This window comes from Esox lucius, chromosome 7 (genome assembly GCF_011004845.1).
Source record: "Esox lucius isolate fEsoLuc1 chromosome 7, fEsoLuc1.pri, whole genome shotgun sequence".
Taxonomy (NCBI): domain Eukaryota; kingdom Metazoa; phylum Chordata; class Actinopteri; order Esociformes; family Esocidae; genus Esox; species Esox lucius.
The window spans coordinates 19888272-19907462 of record NC_047575.1 but is presented as its reverse complement, the minus strand read 5'-3'; the positions used below and the strand labels follow the sequence as shown (position 1 = coordinate 19907462).

The following is a 19191-nucleotide window of genomic DNA, read 5'->3' as shown; positions in this document are numbered from 1 at the left end:
CAGGGTAGTAGTAATGATAGTGGTGATAATTACTCTGCATCGGCCCCTGTGCCTGGCCCCCACAGCACCCACCTCCGTCGGGGAAGAGGGACCAGAACACCACGCGGTAACCCTTCAGCACGCCGTGCAGTGTCAGACGTGGGGGCTCCGCCCACGTGATCACCGCCTCGTCTGATGTCACCGAGATGGCCCGCACGTTCTGGGGTGGCTGGCTGGGCACTGGGTGTAGAAGAGAAGTGTCAGGTCACCAAGGTCACACATCTGTCTATGACAAACAGGAAGGATGTGATTGAACCATAACAACCATGTGGAACTGAGGAGACTGGACTATTTAGGGTTGGATGAGGGCGGGTGTTGATGAGATGCAGACAGGATAAAACGCAGAAGTGTGTGGATAGTGGACAATGTGTCCAGTAGTGTGATAATTGTAGCAGACAAGCAGAAAAGACTGACAAACAGAAGACAGGAAGACAGACGAGCAGAAAGACAGACGAGCAGAAAGACAGACAAACAGAAAGACAGACAAGCAGAAAGACAGACAAGCAGAAAGACTGACAAACAGACGACAGGAAGACAGATGAGTAGAAAGACAGACGAGCAGAAAGACAGACGAGCAGAAAGACAGATGAGCAGAAAGACTCACAAACATGACAAGAAGACAGACGAGAAGAAAGACAGACAAGCAGACGACAGGAAGACAGACAAGCAGAAAGACAGGAAGACAGACAAGCAGAAAGACAGAAAGGCAGAGAGGCAGGCAGACAGAGAGACATGTTGCCTGATGTAAATTGACAGAGTAGTGAGAAATGGGGGGGGATTCCCCAAAGAAAATCAAGGGGAAGAAATGTAATGAGTAAAAAAGAAATGGTGTTTAAAAGGAGAGAGGGACGGAAGACAGAGACGAGTGAAGGACAGAGCTAGAAGGATAGGGAGGGAGAGAGTGGCGGTAGAGTGGGCAGGCAATTTTTAGAGAGTAACGGGGTCTCAGTCTAATGAGGGAACTAATTAAAACAGGAGGGTGATGGGGGATGGCTGCACGTTTATTTCCTCCATTTTGTATCAGAGACTGTGTGAGTGTTTGAATCAGAGACTGTGTGAGTGTTTGTATCAGAGACTGTGTGAGTGTTTGTATCAGAGACTGTGTGAGTGTTTGTATCAGAGACTGTGTGAGTGTTTGTATCAGTGACTGTGTGAGTGTTTATATGAGAAACTGTGTCAGTGTTTGTATCAGAGACTGTGTGAGTGTTTGTATCAGAGACTGTGTGAGTGTTTATATCAGAGACTGTGTGAGTGTTTGTATCAGTGACTGTGTGAGTGTTTGTATCAGTGACTGTGTGAGTGTTTGTACCAGTGACTGTGTGAGTGTTTATATGAGAGACTGTGTGAGTGTTTGTATCAGAGACTGTGTGAGTGTTTATATCAGAGACTGTGTGAGTGTTTATATCAGAGACTGTGTGAGTGTTTATATCAGAGACTGTGTGAGTGTTTATATCAGTGACTGTGTGAGTGTTTATATCAGTGACTGTGTGAGTGTTTATATCAGTGACTGTGTGAGTGTTTATATCAGTGACTGTGTGAGTGTTTATATCAGTGACTGTGTGAGTGTTTATATCAGTGACTGTGTGAGTGTTTATATCAGTGACTGTGTGAGTGTTTATATCAGTGACTGTGTGAGTGTTTGCACAACTGAATCACTGTGTGGGTTCTTTGTGATTTCCACCCTATTCTCACATTGGATGCTGTTTTCTTGTTTGTTGGCAAATTAATTTCCCCACTCAACTATCAAGGATGAATCTCCTTGTATCTCTCTTTCACTCTCCAGCACACGCCACCCTTTAACTCCCACACAATCTTCAGTCTACCACCCTCCCCCTTTCCCTCCCTCTTTCCCTCCCCCTTTCCCTCCCTCTGGTCCTACCATCCTCTAGTGTGGTAGCATTGATCTCTGTGCTGGAGGGGCCAGTCCCAGCCCTGTTGAAGGCCTGGACCACCACTCCATACTGGGCAAACTTCTTCAGGTTGTCCAGGGTGTAGACCTCACTGTCCCCTGTGGCCTTCATCTCCACAATGCTGTACTGGCCATTACTGCCGGGCCCGTTCTCACGATAGCCAATCTGGTACCCTCGGATCACCCCGTTCTGAAGCTCCTTCCTGGGGGCCTGAGAGGCACGGGACAACTCTGTTAGATCACTAGATCGATGACACCTTGTGTGGACGTGTCAGCTATTCCACTGTAGCGGCAGGACATTTACCCTCCAGGTGACTCGAATGCTCTGAGAGGTCATTGGTTGGAGGATTACGTCCATAGGAGGGCCATCAGGTTCTGTTGAGGTGAGAGGACAAAATTAAGATTTCAATGACATCTCACTAGACAGCCTTGTGTGTGTGTGGACGTTTGTGTATTAGACTTACGAGCTTCCTCTGTGCTGATGGTGAGCTCTTTACTCGGCTGGCTGCGTCCTATCTTGTTGAACGAGTACATGCGGATGCTGTAAACACAGGCTGGGTGCAGCTCTACGATGTTGGCCTGGTTGTTAGTGGGGGAGATGTTCCTGGTGGTGTATTTGTGATCCCAGGTGTCTGTAAAGCATGGATGCAGATAGAGAGGACATTAGAGGAGAACCCAGAAGGACAACCAAAGCAGTGTGTGAAGATAGAGAGGACATCACCGGAGAACCCAGGACAACCAAAGCAGTGTGTGCTCCACAGGGACGGACAGGTTTGGACTCTTACCAGACTTGTTCTTGTACTCAATGTCATAGCTGGTGATGATGCTGTTGCCATCGAACCTCTGGATCCAGCGCAGATTCATACTGCGGTCCTTCACCTCTCTCACCTCCAGCTCAGGAGGGTCAGGGGGCTCTGTGTGGGAGTGGACAAGGGTTGGTGTCAATGTCACCTCCATTACTGGTCAGTCAATAGTAAGCCTATTTGCACTAACAGCAGAGAGTGAGAGGCACCTTGCACTGTAAGCTGGATGAGTCCTCTCCCCTCTCCGTAGGAGTTGATGGCGTGGCAAGAGAAGAAGACTGAGTCGCCACGTTCTGCCGGCTTCAGCTGTACACAGACAGAGAAAAAGAAAGAGAGGGAGAATGGACATCCTTTTTAGTGGTCAATAATACAATATACGTAGTGTACCATGTCGTACTGTTATACTGTACCCTGGTGCACTATATTGTTCTATATTATACTGTACCATGTTGCACTATACTACATTATTCTTTACCTGGTTATTTTATGCTGTTTGGACACCCCTGCTATAACCAATTGAACACCTTTTTCGAGATCAATCAATGTTAGAGTTTGCATAGCTGGCCAAAAATTGAATTTGTATTATACCTTATGGGTTATGTACAGTGCCTTTGGAAAGGGTTTCTAAACCATTGCATTCTACTTCAATATGATTGGGCTACATCTCTACATTACACACACAAGGTCTGTCAGATATTCAATCATTCCAATTAATTCAATAATCCTTGTTCTTCCAGAATCTGACTTTTTATCTGAACATAACCCAAATCTAAGGATGTGTTAACCTATTCTGTTATTTGTGTTGTATTCATGTTTTCTATTGCTTCAAAACATTGTTGAAAAATAAATGTAAATTTGCCAAAAAGGGTATTGACATTATTGTATATAAAAATCTTCACATCGCGCGTACACTCAATCTACAGTAGTCTGATGTTTTGCTCCACGACCACCAACATTGTCAAAACGTTGCACAAACCCCAGGCTCGCGACTGCATGTTTGCAATTGTGAACACCCGCACACAAATACGTTTTAACCGCGCAAAGGTAACCTGCGATTAATAGGGCAACCAGCGATGGATTTTCAAAACGCAAATGAAAGAAATAAACTGTAACCACTTAACACAAGTTTCTGATATATTATCGTAGACATACTCTGTTTTTACCAGCCATCCAACCAAGAAAATTATACTAGCGCTTCATCGGTCACTAATCTGTTTCTGCTTTCACACACATAACTGAGGCGTGCAATTGTAATTTTGGTTTAAAATAATGATGATTTTAAAACATTAAATACAAAAATCAAACATGCAAGGTGTCAAAATTATTTCGTGCACCTATTATTTCTTTTTCAAAAGTATCTGTAATCTGATTACAATATTTTAGTTGGTAACGTAACGGATTACAGTTACTGTTTTTCTGTAATCCGTTACTCCCCAACTCTGACTGTACTGTGGTACTATACTGTACTGTTTATTGTTGTACTATACTGTACTGTATATTGTTGTACTATACTGTACTGTATAGTGTTGTACTATACTGTACTGTATATTGTTGTACTATACTGTACTGTATAGTGTTGTACTATAATGTACTGTATATTGTTGTACTATACTGTACTCTATACTTTTGCTGTATAAAATTGTACTATGATGTACCTGTTGAACTTTAATCTCAACTCCAAGTCGTCAGTGTCTAACCTTTAGTGTGGAGATGACCTCTTCTCCTTTCTTGTTGATGGTGATGGAATAGCGGGGGTTCCTCTCAGCGTCGATGACTGTGTCGCCCCTTTCCCAGCGGATGATAATGGGCTGCTCCCCCCGTGCTGTGCAGTTCAGCTCCTTTACCTGGCCCTTGATGGCCATGGTTGTGTTGGGATGCGATGTGATCATGGCTGGTACTGGAGACAAACACATATTCATGAATATGATGAATAGATATGGAAAAATGAGAGAAGGAAAGAGGGATATTAGAAAATGGAGGACCATTACTGGGGTGTAGAAATCTAAATGTTTTTCCCTACGTTCACCCCTCCTCACTCATCCCACACCCCCTCCTCTCTAATCCTAAACCCCCTCTCTCATCTCTTACCCCCTCTTCTCTCATCCAACACCCCCTTCCTCTCTCATCCAACACCCCCCTCCTCTCTCATCCAACACCCCCCTCCTCTCACATCCAGCATCCATTCCTCATTTAACCCGCCACCCTCTTTCCCTCCTCTGCGCTGACACAGGATATTGATCTGAGGGGTTCCTGATGTTTTGTTTTCATTACTAATTCATCAGAATCTTTCCTTTCTTTAAACCAAACGTACAGGACAGGCTGACTGAAGGAACAAATCAATCGATCAATACATACAGCGGCCTGGGATGAGAGACAGGGATGTATAATGCATGTCTATGGTTAGAGATGCCCCTCTTGAACAGGGTTAGCACTTTTGTTTAGGGTACCCAGAGGTCAAACTGGATGTTTGACACAAGAAATATCCAACACGACAAAGTAGGACAGAGAGATCTAGAGATCCTTGAGCGAGGAGAGAGCTAAAGAGGCTACTCACTCTTGACGGTCAGGACCATGCTCTTGCTAATGTCAGAGCCCACTCCATTGGAGGCCTGACATAGGTAGTATCCCCGGTCATCCTCCAGGACATGTCGGATCAGGAGGGAGCCGTTAGACATGATCTGGATCCGACCGGTCAACGGGACAGGGTGGTACTGCTGGGGGTTTCCTATTCCTACCGGGGGAACAGTACAGATGGGTCAAGTTTAACACAGGTTAACCATGGTTTCTAATCTTACAGTTCGACCTACATTAGCTTAAATTTGTCAGTCTGCTCATCATTCAGATAGTTAGATAGATAGTTTTTTGGCATTCATATGAATGAGTAGTTCAAATCTCAACAGCTGTGATTGGTTGTAATTGAACTGGTGTTTCAGCAGCTTCTTGGTGTTTACCTTTGGCGTGTTTCCACATAACTTTGGGAGGTGGGTATCCCTCCACAGAACAGTTGAGTATCCCTGCCTTCCCATAGATACCATCCTGGTTGTTGGGCTGAACCACAAAGCGAGGGGGAACTGAGGGGGAACAGGGATTGGCAGAATAAGTCAAGAATACCAGTCATTATGGCACGTTGTTGGTTGAACACATTTATGATTGGCTTGAAGGGAATTCTAGATAGTGCATTACATTTCAATTAATAGATTACAAACTGCATCACAATACTTTTTTGAACGTTCAATTTGGTTCTGATGAATTCTATTTGATTCTTCCTCAACGTGATTTAAGGCTTAAAAACACAATCCCATCTCTAAAGAAGGTAAATATTTGGCATGTAAACCTTTTATCACAATTTTTATTTAATCAAATTGATTTGAGATTAAGTACAATATTTACTCGCAACTTAATATTGAGGGCAGTCCACCGAATTTTAGCAAATGTTAGCATCGCTAGCCATTCTTTATGGAATACTTTCCCGTCAAGCTAATGCTAGCTAATGACAACATTGCCACCTGTCAACGTATGATAGCATCGTATGATAATATGATAGCAACATTGTTTTCATTTAAATATTAACCTTGTCATATTTCCAAGCCAGTATAATTTTAAACAAACGGGTAATTAGCCCCCGTTTAGAGCCATTAGCCCATGTCAACTTTTGGTCGTCAATATAGTTGCACCGTCAACAGAATAGTGACCATGGCAACAACGCAACCGAGTGACGGAGGAGCAATCCATAAATATGACAGACAGTTGGAAACATTGGACACCTTGCAATCATGTGTGCCTATTATAGTGATGTGTGGAATGATTCATATCCCGCTGGCCCCGCAGTTACATCCACGAGTCAAGCGCATTTAGGGTTATACAATATTTTGGGGATGAAGAGCGGGTGGGTTTCGGGCGGGTTGAATGGTACAGTAGCTTTTTGGGGTCTATTTACCGTTGTGCCGCAATTTAAGTTAGTACTTGCCTGGCATTGATATTTATCGAGCATCACTAGCGTCCACAACATGCAGACTATGTGCGGCTACAATTAACAGAAATGTAAACCAACCAGACAACTGGAAATGTGCTAAATTGTAAATACAGGCCAACATATACAGTTCTGTTCTACTAGCCCAGGTTTTTGTTTCCAAGACATTGTTCTCTGTTGCATTAAACCATGTCCTGACGAGAGGGTAAACTTTCCTATGCCAGGCGAAATCGTGCATTATCAGCTCGATGTTATGGAGGTATTTTAATTCATGGCACCCGAAAACAGCTTTAATAACGGCCAATTTGCCACTTAGCAAGGGACCAGCATGGTGACAGAACATTTAGAACAAACCACTGTGTTGTGTACTTGAAGAGAACGGATAAATACATGACACATATGTGTGCTCCAGTGTTGATTTTGGTAATTGTAGTATAAGTTGGATAAACACCTCTATGTACATTACCTTGGGAAAATGAACACAAATATAGTCCATAGTTTCCAAGGTATTATACTGAACACTGTTGTTGACACTTTACCTGACATAATATTAGATATATTATATCTCAAAATTCTTCCTTTTTTCCAATTAAGCAGTTCCACCTATTTAAATCTGCTTCTATACCAAATCGGCCAACTGTAGATTTGTGAACCCCACATGTTCCAACCCCTTGTCTGCTTCTAACCTTTCACGTCCCCCATCTCCACGCCTCTCACCTGTGACGATCAGCTGTCTCTCCCAGCTGACGGTTGCAGCGGCGTTGCTAGCGATGCAGGTGTAGTTGCCATTGTGCTTCAGCGTCACCTTGGAGATCTGCAGGGAGCTCATAAACTCCTTGGTCTCTATGCCAACACCGGATGCGGAGCCAGGAACAATGAGCTGCCCATCTTTGTGCCAGGTGATGCGGATGGGCATGTCTCCTGACGACACCACGCAGGCAATGTACATCAGCTTTCCAACCGATGTGGAGGGGATGTCAAATGGCTGGATCAAGGGCGGTACTAGAGGGCAGGGGTTACAGAGCGTAGTGGTTAGGAGAGGGGCATTGAGCAGGTGTGCCATCTCCTAGAGCCCACAATAAGCAGAGGCCCACTGACAGGGGAAGTCGTGTTGTTACCATGGTAGCGGAGGAGGTCAGGGAGGGGTGGGTAAGGCTTGCTACAGCCGAGGCATTTGGGGTATTTCTTCTGGGATTCATTCTTATTAATTCAATTAAATCACATACACACACATATCTACAACCCCCAACACACACACACACCTCTACAACCCCAAACACACACATACTACTAATGCCCTCAACAAACACAGACATACCACTAATACCCCCTACACACACACACACGCGCGCACACACACACACTACTAATACCCTAAACAAACAGACATTTCTACAACCCTCAACACACACCTAAAGCACCTACACGTACCACCCAACACAAACACACACACACACATTCATATTCAGTAGAGTAGTGCTTTACCAACATGCTGTGACCTACTTGTTGAGCTTGAGTGCTTTGTTACGTCTATAAGAAATCACCCAGTCCTTCAACAGATTCACTGCATTGAAGTTAGGGGACACTTTTTGTCTATGTCCCTGTCTAGTCTATGTCCCTGTCTAGTCAGTGTCCCTGTCTGGTCTATGTCCCTGTCTAGTCTATGTCCTTGTCTAGTCTATGTCCCTGTCTGGTCTATGTCCCTGTCTGGTCTATGTCCCTGTCTGGTCTATGTCCTTGTCTAGTCTATGTCCCTGTCTGGTCTATGTCCTTGTCTAGTCTATGTCCCTGTCTGGTCTATGTCCCTGTCTAGTCTCCCACCTTTGACTGTGACGTGGACAGTTTGGTCGATGGAGGTCTGCGGCTGGATCAGCACACTACACAGGTATGTTCCCTCGTCCATGCCCTTCTGTACGTCGCTGAGCCTCAGAGTTCCATTTTCATACACCACCTGCCTATGGTTGTCAGGCAACAGCATGCCATCCTTAAACCACTTGATAGAGTAGTAGGGGTAACCAATCACACGACAAGTTATAAAGGTGTTCCTTCCTGCCACGGCCGTAATGTCACGCATCTCCCTAATCCTTGGAGAACCTGGAGACAGAGAGAGAGAGGACCGGAGAGGAGGGGGGAGAAGAGGGAGAGAGGGGAGGTGAAGAGAGAATGGAGAAAGGAGAAAGGGGAGGGGAGGAGATGGGGTAAGAGAGGGGAGGAAGACAGCAAGAGATGAGAGAATATTGGAGGGAGAGAGTGATTGGGGCAGATTGATAGGTAGAGAGGGAGGTTAGTGATGCCTCATTAGACCAATCCCACTGGTCATATTGTCATATTTCAATAATCTAATCATTACTTGTGTTGTCCAAGTGACTGCGTGTATGGGGGTGTATGCTTGTTTGAGTGTCGTGGATGATTGTGTGTGTGAACAGATGAACTGTAAACCTAGCTATGTTAGTGCATGTGTTCATTTGTGTTGGATGTATGTTGAACATGTGTCAAGCTCCCTACACATTGCCTGTTGTTGCACTGTGTACACGTCATTTCCTGTATATGTGGTCTGGATAGGAGCATCTGCTATGTGCATAGATGTACTTGTGTATATACACCAGCACTTATTAATGTTGGGGGTGTACAGGTTTAGGTGTATAAGTGCAGGTTTATAAGTTTAGATTATATTTGGGGGTGTACAGGTTTAGGTGTATAAATGTGGGTGTATTGGTTTAGGTGTATAAATGTAGGTGTATGTTTAGTTGTATAAGTGCTGGTGTATAGGTTTAGGTGTATGAATGCGGGTGTATAGGTTTTGGTGTATAAATGCGGGTGTATAGGTTTTGGTGTATAAATACGGGTGGATAGGTTTAGGTGTATAAGTGCTGGTGTATAGGTTTTGGTGTATAAATGCGGGTGTATAGGTTTTGGTGTATAAATGCGGGTGTATAGGTTTTGGTGTATAAATGCGGGTGTATAGGTTTAGGTGTATAAATGCGGGTGTATAAGTTTAGGTGTATAAATGCGGGTGTATACGTTTGGTGTATCAATGCGGGTGTATAGGTTTAGGTGTATAAGTACTGGTGTATAGGTTTTGGTGTATAAATGCGGGTGTATAGGTTTAGGTGTATAAGTGCGGGTGTATAGGTTTAGGTGTATGAATGCGGGTGTATAGGTTTTGGTGTATAAATGCGGGTGTATAGGTTTAGGTGTATAAGTGCTGGTGTATAGGTTTAGGTGTATAAATGCGGGTGTATAGGTTTTGGTGTATAAATGCGGATGTATAGGTTTAGGTGTATAAGTGCGGTGTGGGGTGCATGTATATTGAAAAGTAGACAGGCACCTCTTACGTTTATGCGCGCTTGGTACTCGGCGCTACCGGCCGAGTTGCGTGCAGCGCAGCGATACACTCCCCCGTCGCGGATGGCCGGGCTGCTGACGTTGACGTGGGACACGGTCAGGCCGTCTGATAGGGTGTACTGGCTGGTCTTGTAGGCGGAGTCTCTCACCACAGGCTCATCGTCCAGCGTCCAGGTGATGGAGGGGGGCGGGGCTCCCTTTGCAGCACACATCAGGTAGAAGGGTTCTCCTGGGGCAACCACGCGCTCACTGAACGACGACACAATGCGAGGAGTACCATCTAAAGGAGAGTGGAGAGGGAGGGGGATAAGTGAGCACTCCTCCCACGTCTGCTACATGACCACCTCCACCATGTCCTCCATCTTCTTACCCTCCAGCAGGATGATGGAGAAGTCTTGGGCCGTGTGACCCTTGCGGGAGGCGAAGCACTGGTAGGCCCCGGAGTGGCTCTTCTGGGCGGCTGTGATCTGCAGCGTGTCGTTGTGGGTGCCCTGGATGGAGATGTGCTGGTCGGGGACTATGGGTTCTGTGTTTCTGTACCAGTTCACTGTGTACTCTGGAGAACCCTCCACAGCACAGGTGAAGAACAGGGTGCTGCTGATGCCTGTCTTCAGACTCTTGGGAGACAGGGTAACTCTGAGAGGATCTGGAGAAGGGCAGGGGACACACACATCAGTAACACACACACACACAACACAATCAGTTGTGGAGATTCAGTTTGTTTTTCCAGCACTCATTAAAAAACCAGCTGGAGACATCTCTTTACATCTTTGTCCATGTAGGTGTGTGCGTGTGTGTGTGTTTGTGTGTGTGTGTGTGTGTGAAAGTAAATGTCAGTGAGCAATAAGGCAGCTGGTGGTGTGTCCTGGGGGGCATGGCTGTGCCACCCCCACCCCCCCCTCTTCTTGTCAGAGTCACACTGTGTGCTGCCATGATGGGCCCACTGGCAAAGCCTCGCTCTCTCTTTCTCTGTCTCTCTCTCTCTGTTTTTGTCCCTCTCACCCTTTCTTTTTTCATCTCTCTCTGTTTCTCATTCTTGTTTTTTTATCTCTTGTGCTCCCTATCTCTTTCTGTTTCTATACATCTTTGCCCCTCCTGTCTGAATGGTTGTGGACCGTGTTTTTGTGTAACACGTTGTCTGGTTGTTTGAGGGCATTCTCCTGCTCTCTGGATGTGATGGAGAGTGGTGTTGATCTCTAGTGTGAATTGTTCAGTCTCACTGAATGACTGTCCTATCTGTACTCTGTCTAGAGACCTGATCTGACAGGGCTTCATACACAACACCCATTCACACTCCTCCCTGTCTCACGCACATAATAAGTGTGTGTGTGTGTGTGTGTTTGTGTGAGAGAGCCTCTCAGCCTCCAGCTCAAAAGACAGTGTTATCTATGTAAGTGTTAGTCTGCCTACTAGTAACAGACTCATTGATAGCCCCACCACAGCCACAATAAACTCCAATGTATAGCCCTCCCTCACACCTCTATATCCCACTATCTACCCCCTCACACCTCTATATCCCACCATCTACCCCCCGACACACCTCTACATCCCACTCTCTACCCCCCCACACCTCTATATCCCACTCTGTACCCCCACACCTCTATATCCCACTCTGTACCCCCACACCTCTATATCCCACTCTGTACCCCCACACCTCTATATCCCACTCCTTACCCCCCAACACAAATACCTCTATATCCCACTCTTTACCCCCCCACACCTCTATATCCCACCATCTACCCCCCGACACACCTCTACATCCCACTCTCTACCCCCCCACACCTCTATATCCCACTATCTACCCCCCGACACACCTCTATATCCCACTATCTACCCACCGACACACCTCTATATCCCACTATCTACCCCCCGACACACCTCTATATCCCACTATCTACCCCCCGACACACCTCTATATCCCACTATCTAACCCCCGACACACCTCTACATCCCACTCTCTACCCCCCCACACCTCTATATCCCACTATCTACCCCCCGACACACCACTATATCCCACTATCTACCCCCCGAAACACCTCTATATCCCACCATCTACCCCCCGACACACCTCTATATCCCACTATCTACCCCCCGACACACCTCTATATCTCACTATCTACCCCCCGACACACCTCTATATCCCACTCTTTACCCCCCCACACCTCTATATCCCACTCTCTACCCCCCCACACCTCTATATCCCACTATCTACCCCCCGACACACCTCTAAATCCCACTATCTACCCCCCGACACACCTCTATATCCCACTATCTACCCCCCGACACACCTCTATATCCCACTATCTACCCCCCGACACACCTCTATATCCCACTATCTACCCCCCGACACACCTCTATATCCCACTATCTACCCCCCGACACACCTCTATATCCCACTATCTACCCCCCGACACACCACTATATCCCACTATCTACCCCCCGAAACACCTCTATATCCCACTATCTACCCCCCGACACACCTCTATATCCCACTATCTACCCCCCGACACACCTCTATATCTCACTATCTACCCCCCGACACACCTCTGTATCCCACTCTTTACCCCCCCACACCTCTATATCCCACTATCTACCCCCCCACACCTCTATATCCCACTATCTACCCCCTGAAACACCTCTATATCCCACTTTCTACCTCCTTACCCACACCTATTTCCCACAAACTACCCACACACACTTCTATATCACACTATGTGCATCTCCTCACCTATGACATTGAGTACTCCTGACACCTCCTTGGAGCCGAAGCTGTTGGTGACCTCACAGGCATAGCTGCCGCTGTCTTCCAGCCTGAGGTCACTGATGGTGAGCCCTGTGAGTCGCCGTGTCCAGCGAGCATCAGAGGGCAGGGGGCGGCCATCCTTCAGCCAGCGCACCGTGGGGCTGGGGTATCCTGCTGCCATGCAGGGAAGCTCCACACTCTGACCAACCCGCACCTCCCCCGCCTGGAAACTGTCCAGAATAGAGGGAGACGACTCTGTTGGGTCTGGAGAAGAGGACGGTAGGATGGAATATGTTTACATGAATACAGTAACAACACATCTTCAACACTAAACTGTATGTTTATTCTTTAGGGAAATACAGATGCCTAGAAAGTTGAAGGCCCCTCTCACCCATGACAGAAAGCCGGGCTCCGTTGCTCTGACGGGTCTCTCCACTATATTTGTGCTTTGTGATGCAGCGGTAGGTGGAGACAGCATCCTCTTTCTGCACCTCTGAGATGTATAGAGCACCAAAGGACGTAAGGAAGAACCTGTTACCTGGTGGAAAGAAATGCAGACAGACACACACAGATTGGTAAAAAAAATGCAGTATTGCACTTCTGCAAATAATAAAGTAAACATATTGGGCTGAATGTGAAATATTTGAATCACTATCATACCTCAGTTAGCCATGTATTTCCAAATTTTAATGCAAGCGGTTATGATGATATGGGGCCCATATCAGCACATGTATGTTCTGGGACCCTTTTAGGCTCTACTGCAACATTTTACTACCAGTGGGCAAAAATCATGGAATGTGTCTTTAATAAAGCTACAAAATATCGACATATCAACAAGAAAACGAGGCAAGCCTAGTTCAACCGGCCCGCAATAGGATGTGTTGATCGTGGATACCCTCTCAAGAACCGAACCCTGGTCGCTCACGTGAAAGGCAGTGTCGTTAACCACCATGCCCCCATTTGTTACACATCATTAACTAGTGTTAAACAGAGTAATGTTTCTTATGAAGTTTACCTCCACCACAAATAGAATCTATGAACGGTATGACTTCTGCCACTGGCCGTTTTAAAAGCGTATTAGCAAGTAATATGTAACTAGACGCCATTAAGCATTGTGTTAAACTGAGTAACGTTTCTGATTAAATTCACCTCCACCACAAATAGCATCTATGAACTTGGATATTGTCACTGGTCATTGTAACAGCTTATTAGCCATTCGTGAATGTCATTAATACAATAATTACTGTATCAATATAGGTTAAAAAACAGACTTTTTCGTCAAGTGAAAAGACAAGAGAATCGTGTAGCCAGCGAAGTGTTTGTCTATCTTGAACAAATCCTGAGACCAGAAATAGTCGCAACAGAAAACAGTTTCATTTTAGGCTTCCTATAACGTAGCTACTCAAGGTTGTAGTCAGTGAGGTTTTTGTCTATCCTGAACAAATCCTCTTTGCCACTGGCCGTTATAACAGCTAATTAGCCATTCGTGAATGACATAGATACAATATCTATCAATATAGGTGACGATAACTAGTGATGGCCATTCAAAGCTTCATTAGTATTATTGTAGCAGCAGGATACTATGCTGGCAGCACTCAGCTTTTCTTTATTACATTAAAGCCATAATTGAAATATATAAAGCAATATAGTTAACAATCTAGTCTGTGAAAAAGAACAGACAAGAATAACATTGGAATGGACAATAAACATAAAATGTAAAGACTAGATTGTTAACTATATTAACTTATATAGTTCAAAGATGGCTTTTATTTTGAAGTTAGCACTGATAGCATAATATCCTGATGCTAGAAAAATGGCCTTGAATGGCCATCACTAACGACAACTTTTTTGTCAAGTGAAAAGACGTGAGAATACAGGAGGCGAACGCGGGATCTGTTGTTTCCGGAGCCCGCGTCTGTAATCAATACGCTATTTAACAAGGGGTAGTCAGTCAGGCCCTCACTCACTCACTGACTCAGTAAGAGACATTTGCTCTTCTAGGCCGGCTCCGCTTACGCAGTCCGGCAAAAACAAAGAACCCAGGAAAGAGTGACATATTTTATTACATCACACTCAAATCATATAGTTCATCACAGTATCTTCATCACATCATCAGCACTGTTCTCAGGCAAATAAACTTGCAGTTGTGCAACAACTTAAAGGACACAAAACGTAACTGGACAATTGAAAAACATTGTACTTGCCTTAGCTGTTCTGAAACTAGAGAAAGACTTAAAACTATTTTGGTTGCTGAAAATGTGCCTCTGTACGGCTATGTAGATATTCCATTGAAAATCTGCTGTTTCCAGCTGCAGTTATCATTCAAAATATTAACAATATTTACATTATTTCTGATCACATTGTTGTTGTTTAAATGGATGTGCTTCTCTTTAAATTGCATTTGCAAGCTATATTAGTTCTGGTTTGGTTTACTGCTATAGGTGGTTTCAGAGAGTAACCTGTGGACGAGGCGGCTCATTTATTTTCAATGGACCCTTGGTGGTGAGCGGAGTTCTACTGAGGCGTAAACGTCAGTAGTGTACATGAATCCCACTCTTCAATCGAAACATTTTCTAGAGGAGAAAAATCGTGGTAAAGTGAATCACTGTTAGCTAGCTTTTCTCATGATGGGTCAATGTGGACGATGCAGTCAACACGGGCATGCAATTCATCCTACAATACCTGATCATACAGAATCTAATTGAAGTCTTAACAGCACAGTATATGAAAAAGATCACTCCAATATAGTATAACAATCTAGCTAGCCTGCTAACCCTGTTGCCTCAATGCTTACTAAAATGTATCACAGCTATAGCCTTGCATTAGTTGAATGGACTGGGTCCAAACATGACCACAAAAATATTACAAATATAAAAGTATTGAAATGACACCTTGTTGCTTAGCATCTAAATGAAACAGATGTTGATTTTGAGTTTTATGTTGTTAGGGAGAACATTGTTTAAGGTCCATCGGCTAGCTTTATTCTGTACAGCTTTACCAGTTAAATACATGATTTCATAGCAATATGTACTGTATATGTTTGTTAAGGGATAATGTTTTTTCCGTCAATCTAGCTTTTTGGTAAAAGAGATTTTTTGCCAGCAGTCCTAGCTTTCATTGAGGAAGGCAATGGGACTCATTTAACACTTACTCCCCAAATAACTGGCTTTAGTTTGACTTTCAGGTGCCTTTTACACAATAATACAGTATGTTTTTATTTAACATGTATGTCTCTGAAATGTGTTGGTTTAACACATTATGGCAGGCATTGTTGATCACAGTGCCTATTCCTTGACCAGTAAGTAACAGAAAACGTTTGCAGTATACCAAATTGTCTTTGCCTTTAATCACTGAAGATAAGACTTATTGATCTACCCACAATCCTATAAACAAAGCCATGTGGCTGGATACTGAGGGGGTGTAACGGTGGTGGTGGAGAGGAACAAGGCGCATCGCATTTCGATGTAGACTTTTGTTAATGGAAACAAACACTGAGTATACAAAACAAACGTAATGCAAGTAAAGGGGCTGAACTTTAAACAGCAAAATGGAAGCACTTACCAGTTACTTGTGGACATACAACAGACAAGTGAGGAGAGCAGAGGAGAAACATTTAAACACATGCTGATGGAATGATTGGGACCTGGAGTGAAAATAAGTCCGGGATGCGTTGGTGGAGTGACGGGAACTGGGGTTGCATGGCACGGTGGCGCTGATCCAGACAGGCCAACACGAACCCTGGCTCAAGGGAGGTGGGGGCGGGGCAGAGCAGAACCCCCCGAGGGAGTGGCCGGGACAGGAGAGAGCAGCACTGCGGCCAGTAGGAAACACCCGGCACCTTGGGGCTGGCACCGGACGTAAAGCAGGCCTTGGAGCAGCGGCTGGGGGAGCAGCAGGCCGCAGGGCAGGGAGTGGGGTGCGCCGAATGGCCAGGCGACTACTCGTCCAGTCTACACAGCGTCGGGGTGGCGGCACGGAAGGGCTTGGGCCAAGACCCGAAGGCAGGGACCTCCCCTCAGGCCACCCTTGGGCACCCCATTAGCCCCCCCCCCCTAGGGAAAAAATTCCTGGGGAACCCTCTGGGGTGCTGCCAGACGAGGGATGGGAGTGGGCCGCGGACCCCTGCTTGGAGATCACGCCAGCGCGTTGGAAACCCCCTCGGCCTCAGGGAAGGCCGGGACCAGCTGGAGAACTAGTCCCCCTGGCAGGAATACTCCCCTCTCATACGCAGGATTGGGTGGTCATCCCCGAAGAAAAAGACTGGCTGAGACGCCAGAATTCCTCCTCCGACGTCTCGAGCTTCTCCCACGGCCAGTGGTGCTGATCCATGTGGCCCCGGAGGTTTTGTTTTATTATTATTTGGTTTTCCTTGTCTGTTTTTTTTTTTTGCTTTATTCCGACCTGCTGGTTCCTTGCTGGTCGATCATTCTGTAACGCTGGTGGTGGAGAGGAACCAGGCGCAGGCGGATTGCATTCGATATAGGCTTTTTAAATGGAAACAAACACAGCATATACCAAAAAACATAATAAATGTAAAGGGGCTGAACTCTGAACCGCAAACCGCATACAGGATATTTGAACATCTTGGTCAACATATTAACTTAGACTTGACTCTTAAAAGTTTTAAAGGAATAAAATAGACAAATGATTGAAGCGAGCAGCATTTAAATTACATTTTTATATCCTTTTCAATTTCTTCCAGAATAATTATTTGTTGAGTAAGTAATGTACTTTCTAACTGCACCGCAATTAGATTTTTGTCTATGCTTTATTTATTTATTTGATGCTAAAATGTACATGCACTAAAACCTCAAAAAGAGGTTTCACAACACTCTTAACACCAAATCATGGTTAAAGACCCTGATTTGGTGTCATTGCATTGTAGCTGAAATTCAAACCCCTCCAAAAACAGATATCAGGCAGTGTGCACTACCTTTCATTGTTTCATTACACAACCATATATATTTCAATATTTTGACATTGTAGGAACATGAGCCCAGGTCTAATAAGTGTGTCAGTGTGTGACGCACCCTCCCAGGCAGTGCCCTATTTCCAGCCTGTGCCAATCTGGCACATCCTGCCCAATTGCTGGAAGAACTGAGGTGTAGAGGGAGAGAGCTGAGGGGAGGGCACCATTTTAATGACCAGTTTGGGAAATGTTTGTGGCATCGTATGTATGATCACACACACATAGACAGCCCTGTTTGTCTTTCTATCTTGAGACCTAACCTTAATCCAGAAATGCATGTTCCCTTTTCCTAAGCTCTTAACTAGTACCTTCCATGTCTAAGATGAACCTAGCCTTAATGGCTAAAATTAATCCTGACCCGCACTGCCTAAACCTAAAATGTCCAATTCTGTAAACTTAATCACAATGCCGAAAATGGCATTTTCCCCAGTGGGGATCTGTCCCAAAACCTTATTTCATAGGGTTTACTTAGTTTGTGGGGACATAAGTTCCCCACAGGTACTCGTGCCCCTGGATCAGATACACTCACTTTGTCCCTCCTTCACAGAAGGGGCTCCCAACTATGGCCCAACAGTGTTGTTTAAATGGTACTAAATTGCTGGTCCTCACTTTGACAGTAAAACCTACATGGGCGCGTGTGTGTGTGTGTGCATGTGTTTGGGTGTGCATTAGGGGGCTAGCAGGAGGCTGAAAGACTGTGTATGTGAGTGTGTGTGTGTGTGTGTGTGTGTGTGTGTGTGTGTGCATGCACGCACATAGAGGTTAGGGCTATAGTCACAACGCAGGCTGTAATTTTATAGTCAGCCTTTGTTTGCACCCTTAAATTAAGCCTTACAGGATAATTCGTACTTTAAGATTTCAACTCCCATAACACCGACTGCTATGCTGTCACAACACACTGACAGACAGACAGCAAGACAGACGGAAAGAGAATAAAGGGAGCGATAACCGAGGGATATAGCTAGAGAAAACACATCCTTGAATTGCCGTGCTAAGGAGACTTTCAGAAGAGGAACCATTTTAATCACATGATCTCCTCCATTATCCATCCATTTAACTTGTTTTTGGTTTTTGTTCCATCACTTAATCTTCAGCTAAATACATCCTTCAGCCATACATCCTTCAGAGCATCCACCTAGCCTTTTCAGAGATATCATTCACCTCCACACACACTCCTATTTCTCTCCCTCTCTCTCTCTCTCTCCCCCTCTCTCTCTCTCTCTCTCTCTCTGTTAAGCAAAGTGGCAGACAGAGTAAAATATTCATTACTAAATCACTGTACTCCTCAAGCTTTTATTTATGCTGACTTAACTGGATCAAGTGAGAACAGAACCATGTGATGTTCTAGATAAAGAGCCCGTTCACCACATTCACTCAGACACACTGTTCTCCCTCTACCAGCTGCTGATCTGT

The 19191-nt window shown here is 45.1% G+C and overlaps 1 protein-coding gene across 7 annotated transcripts in view; it reads right to left on the bottom strand.

The window, feature by feature from the left end:
• LOC105025996 (Down syndrome cell adhesion molecule-like protein 1 homolog) overlaps positions 1-19191 on the bottom strand; it is a 76396-nt gene that overhangs the window by 13432 nt on the left and 43773 nt on the right. For 4 of the 7 annotated variants that reach the window (XM_020048673.2, XM_020048674.2, XM_020048676.2 and 1 more), the window contains 15 exons: positions 13201-13347; positions 12795-13073; positions 10437-10712; positions 10050-10346; positions 8543-8815; positions 7439-7723; positions 5703-5822; positions 5306-5482; positions 4449-4648; positions 2961-3057; positions 2734-2862; positions 2413-2580; positions 2253-2323; positions 1919-2159; positions 34-219 (listed from right to left, as the gene is read on the bottom strand). In XM_020048673.2, the coding sequence (XP_019904232.2) occupies positions 34-219; positions 1919-2159; positions 2253-2323; positions 2413-2580; positions 2734-2862; positions 2961-3057; positions 4449-4648; positions 5306-5482; positions 5703-5822; positions 7439-7723; positions 8543-8815; positions 10050-10346; positions 10437-10712; positions 12795-13073; positions 13201-13347 (2946 nt within the window). Of the gene's footprint in view, positions 1-33; positions 220-1918; positions 2160-2252; positions 2324-2412; positions 2581-2733; positions 2863-2960; positions 3058-4448; positions 4649-5305; positions 5483-5702; positions 5823-7438; positions 7724-8542; positions 8816-10049; positions 10347-10436; positions 10713-12794; positions 13074-13200; positions 13348-19191 lie in introns of those variants that run through there. The other 3 variants (XM_020048675.2, XM_020048677.2, XM_029121225.2) reach the window with 2 other exon arrangements.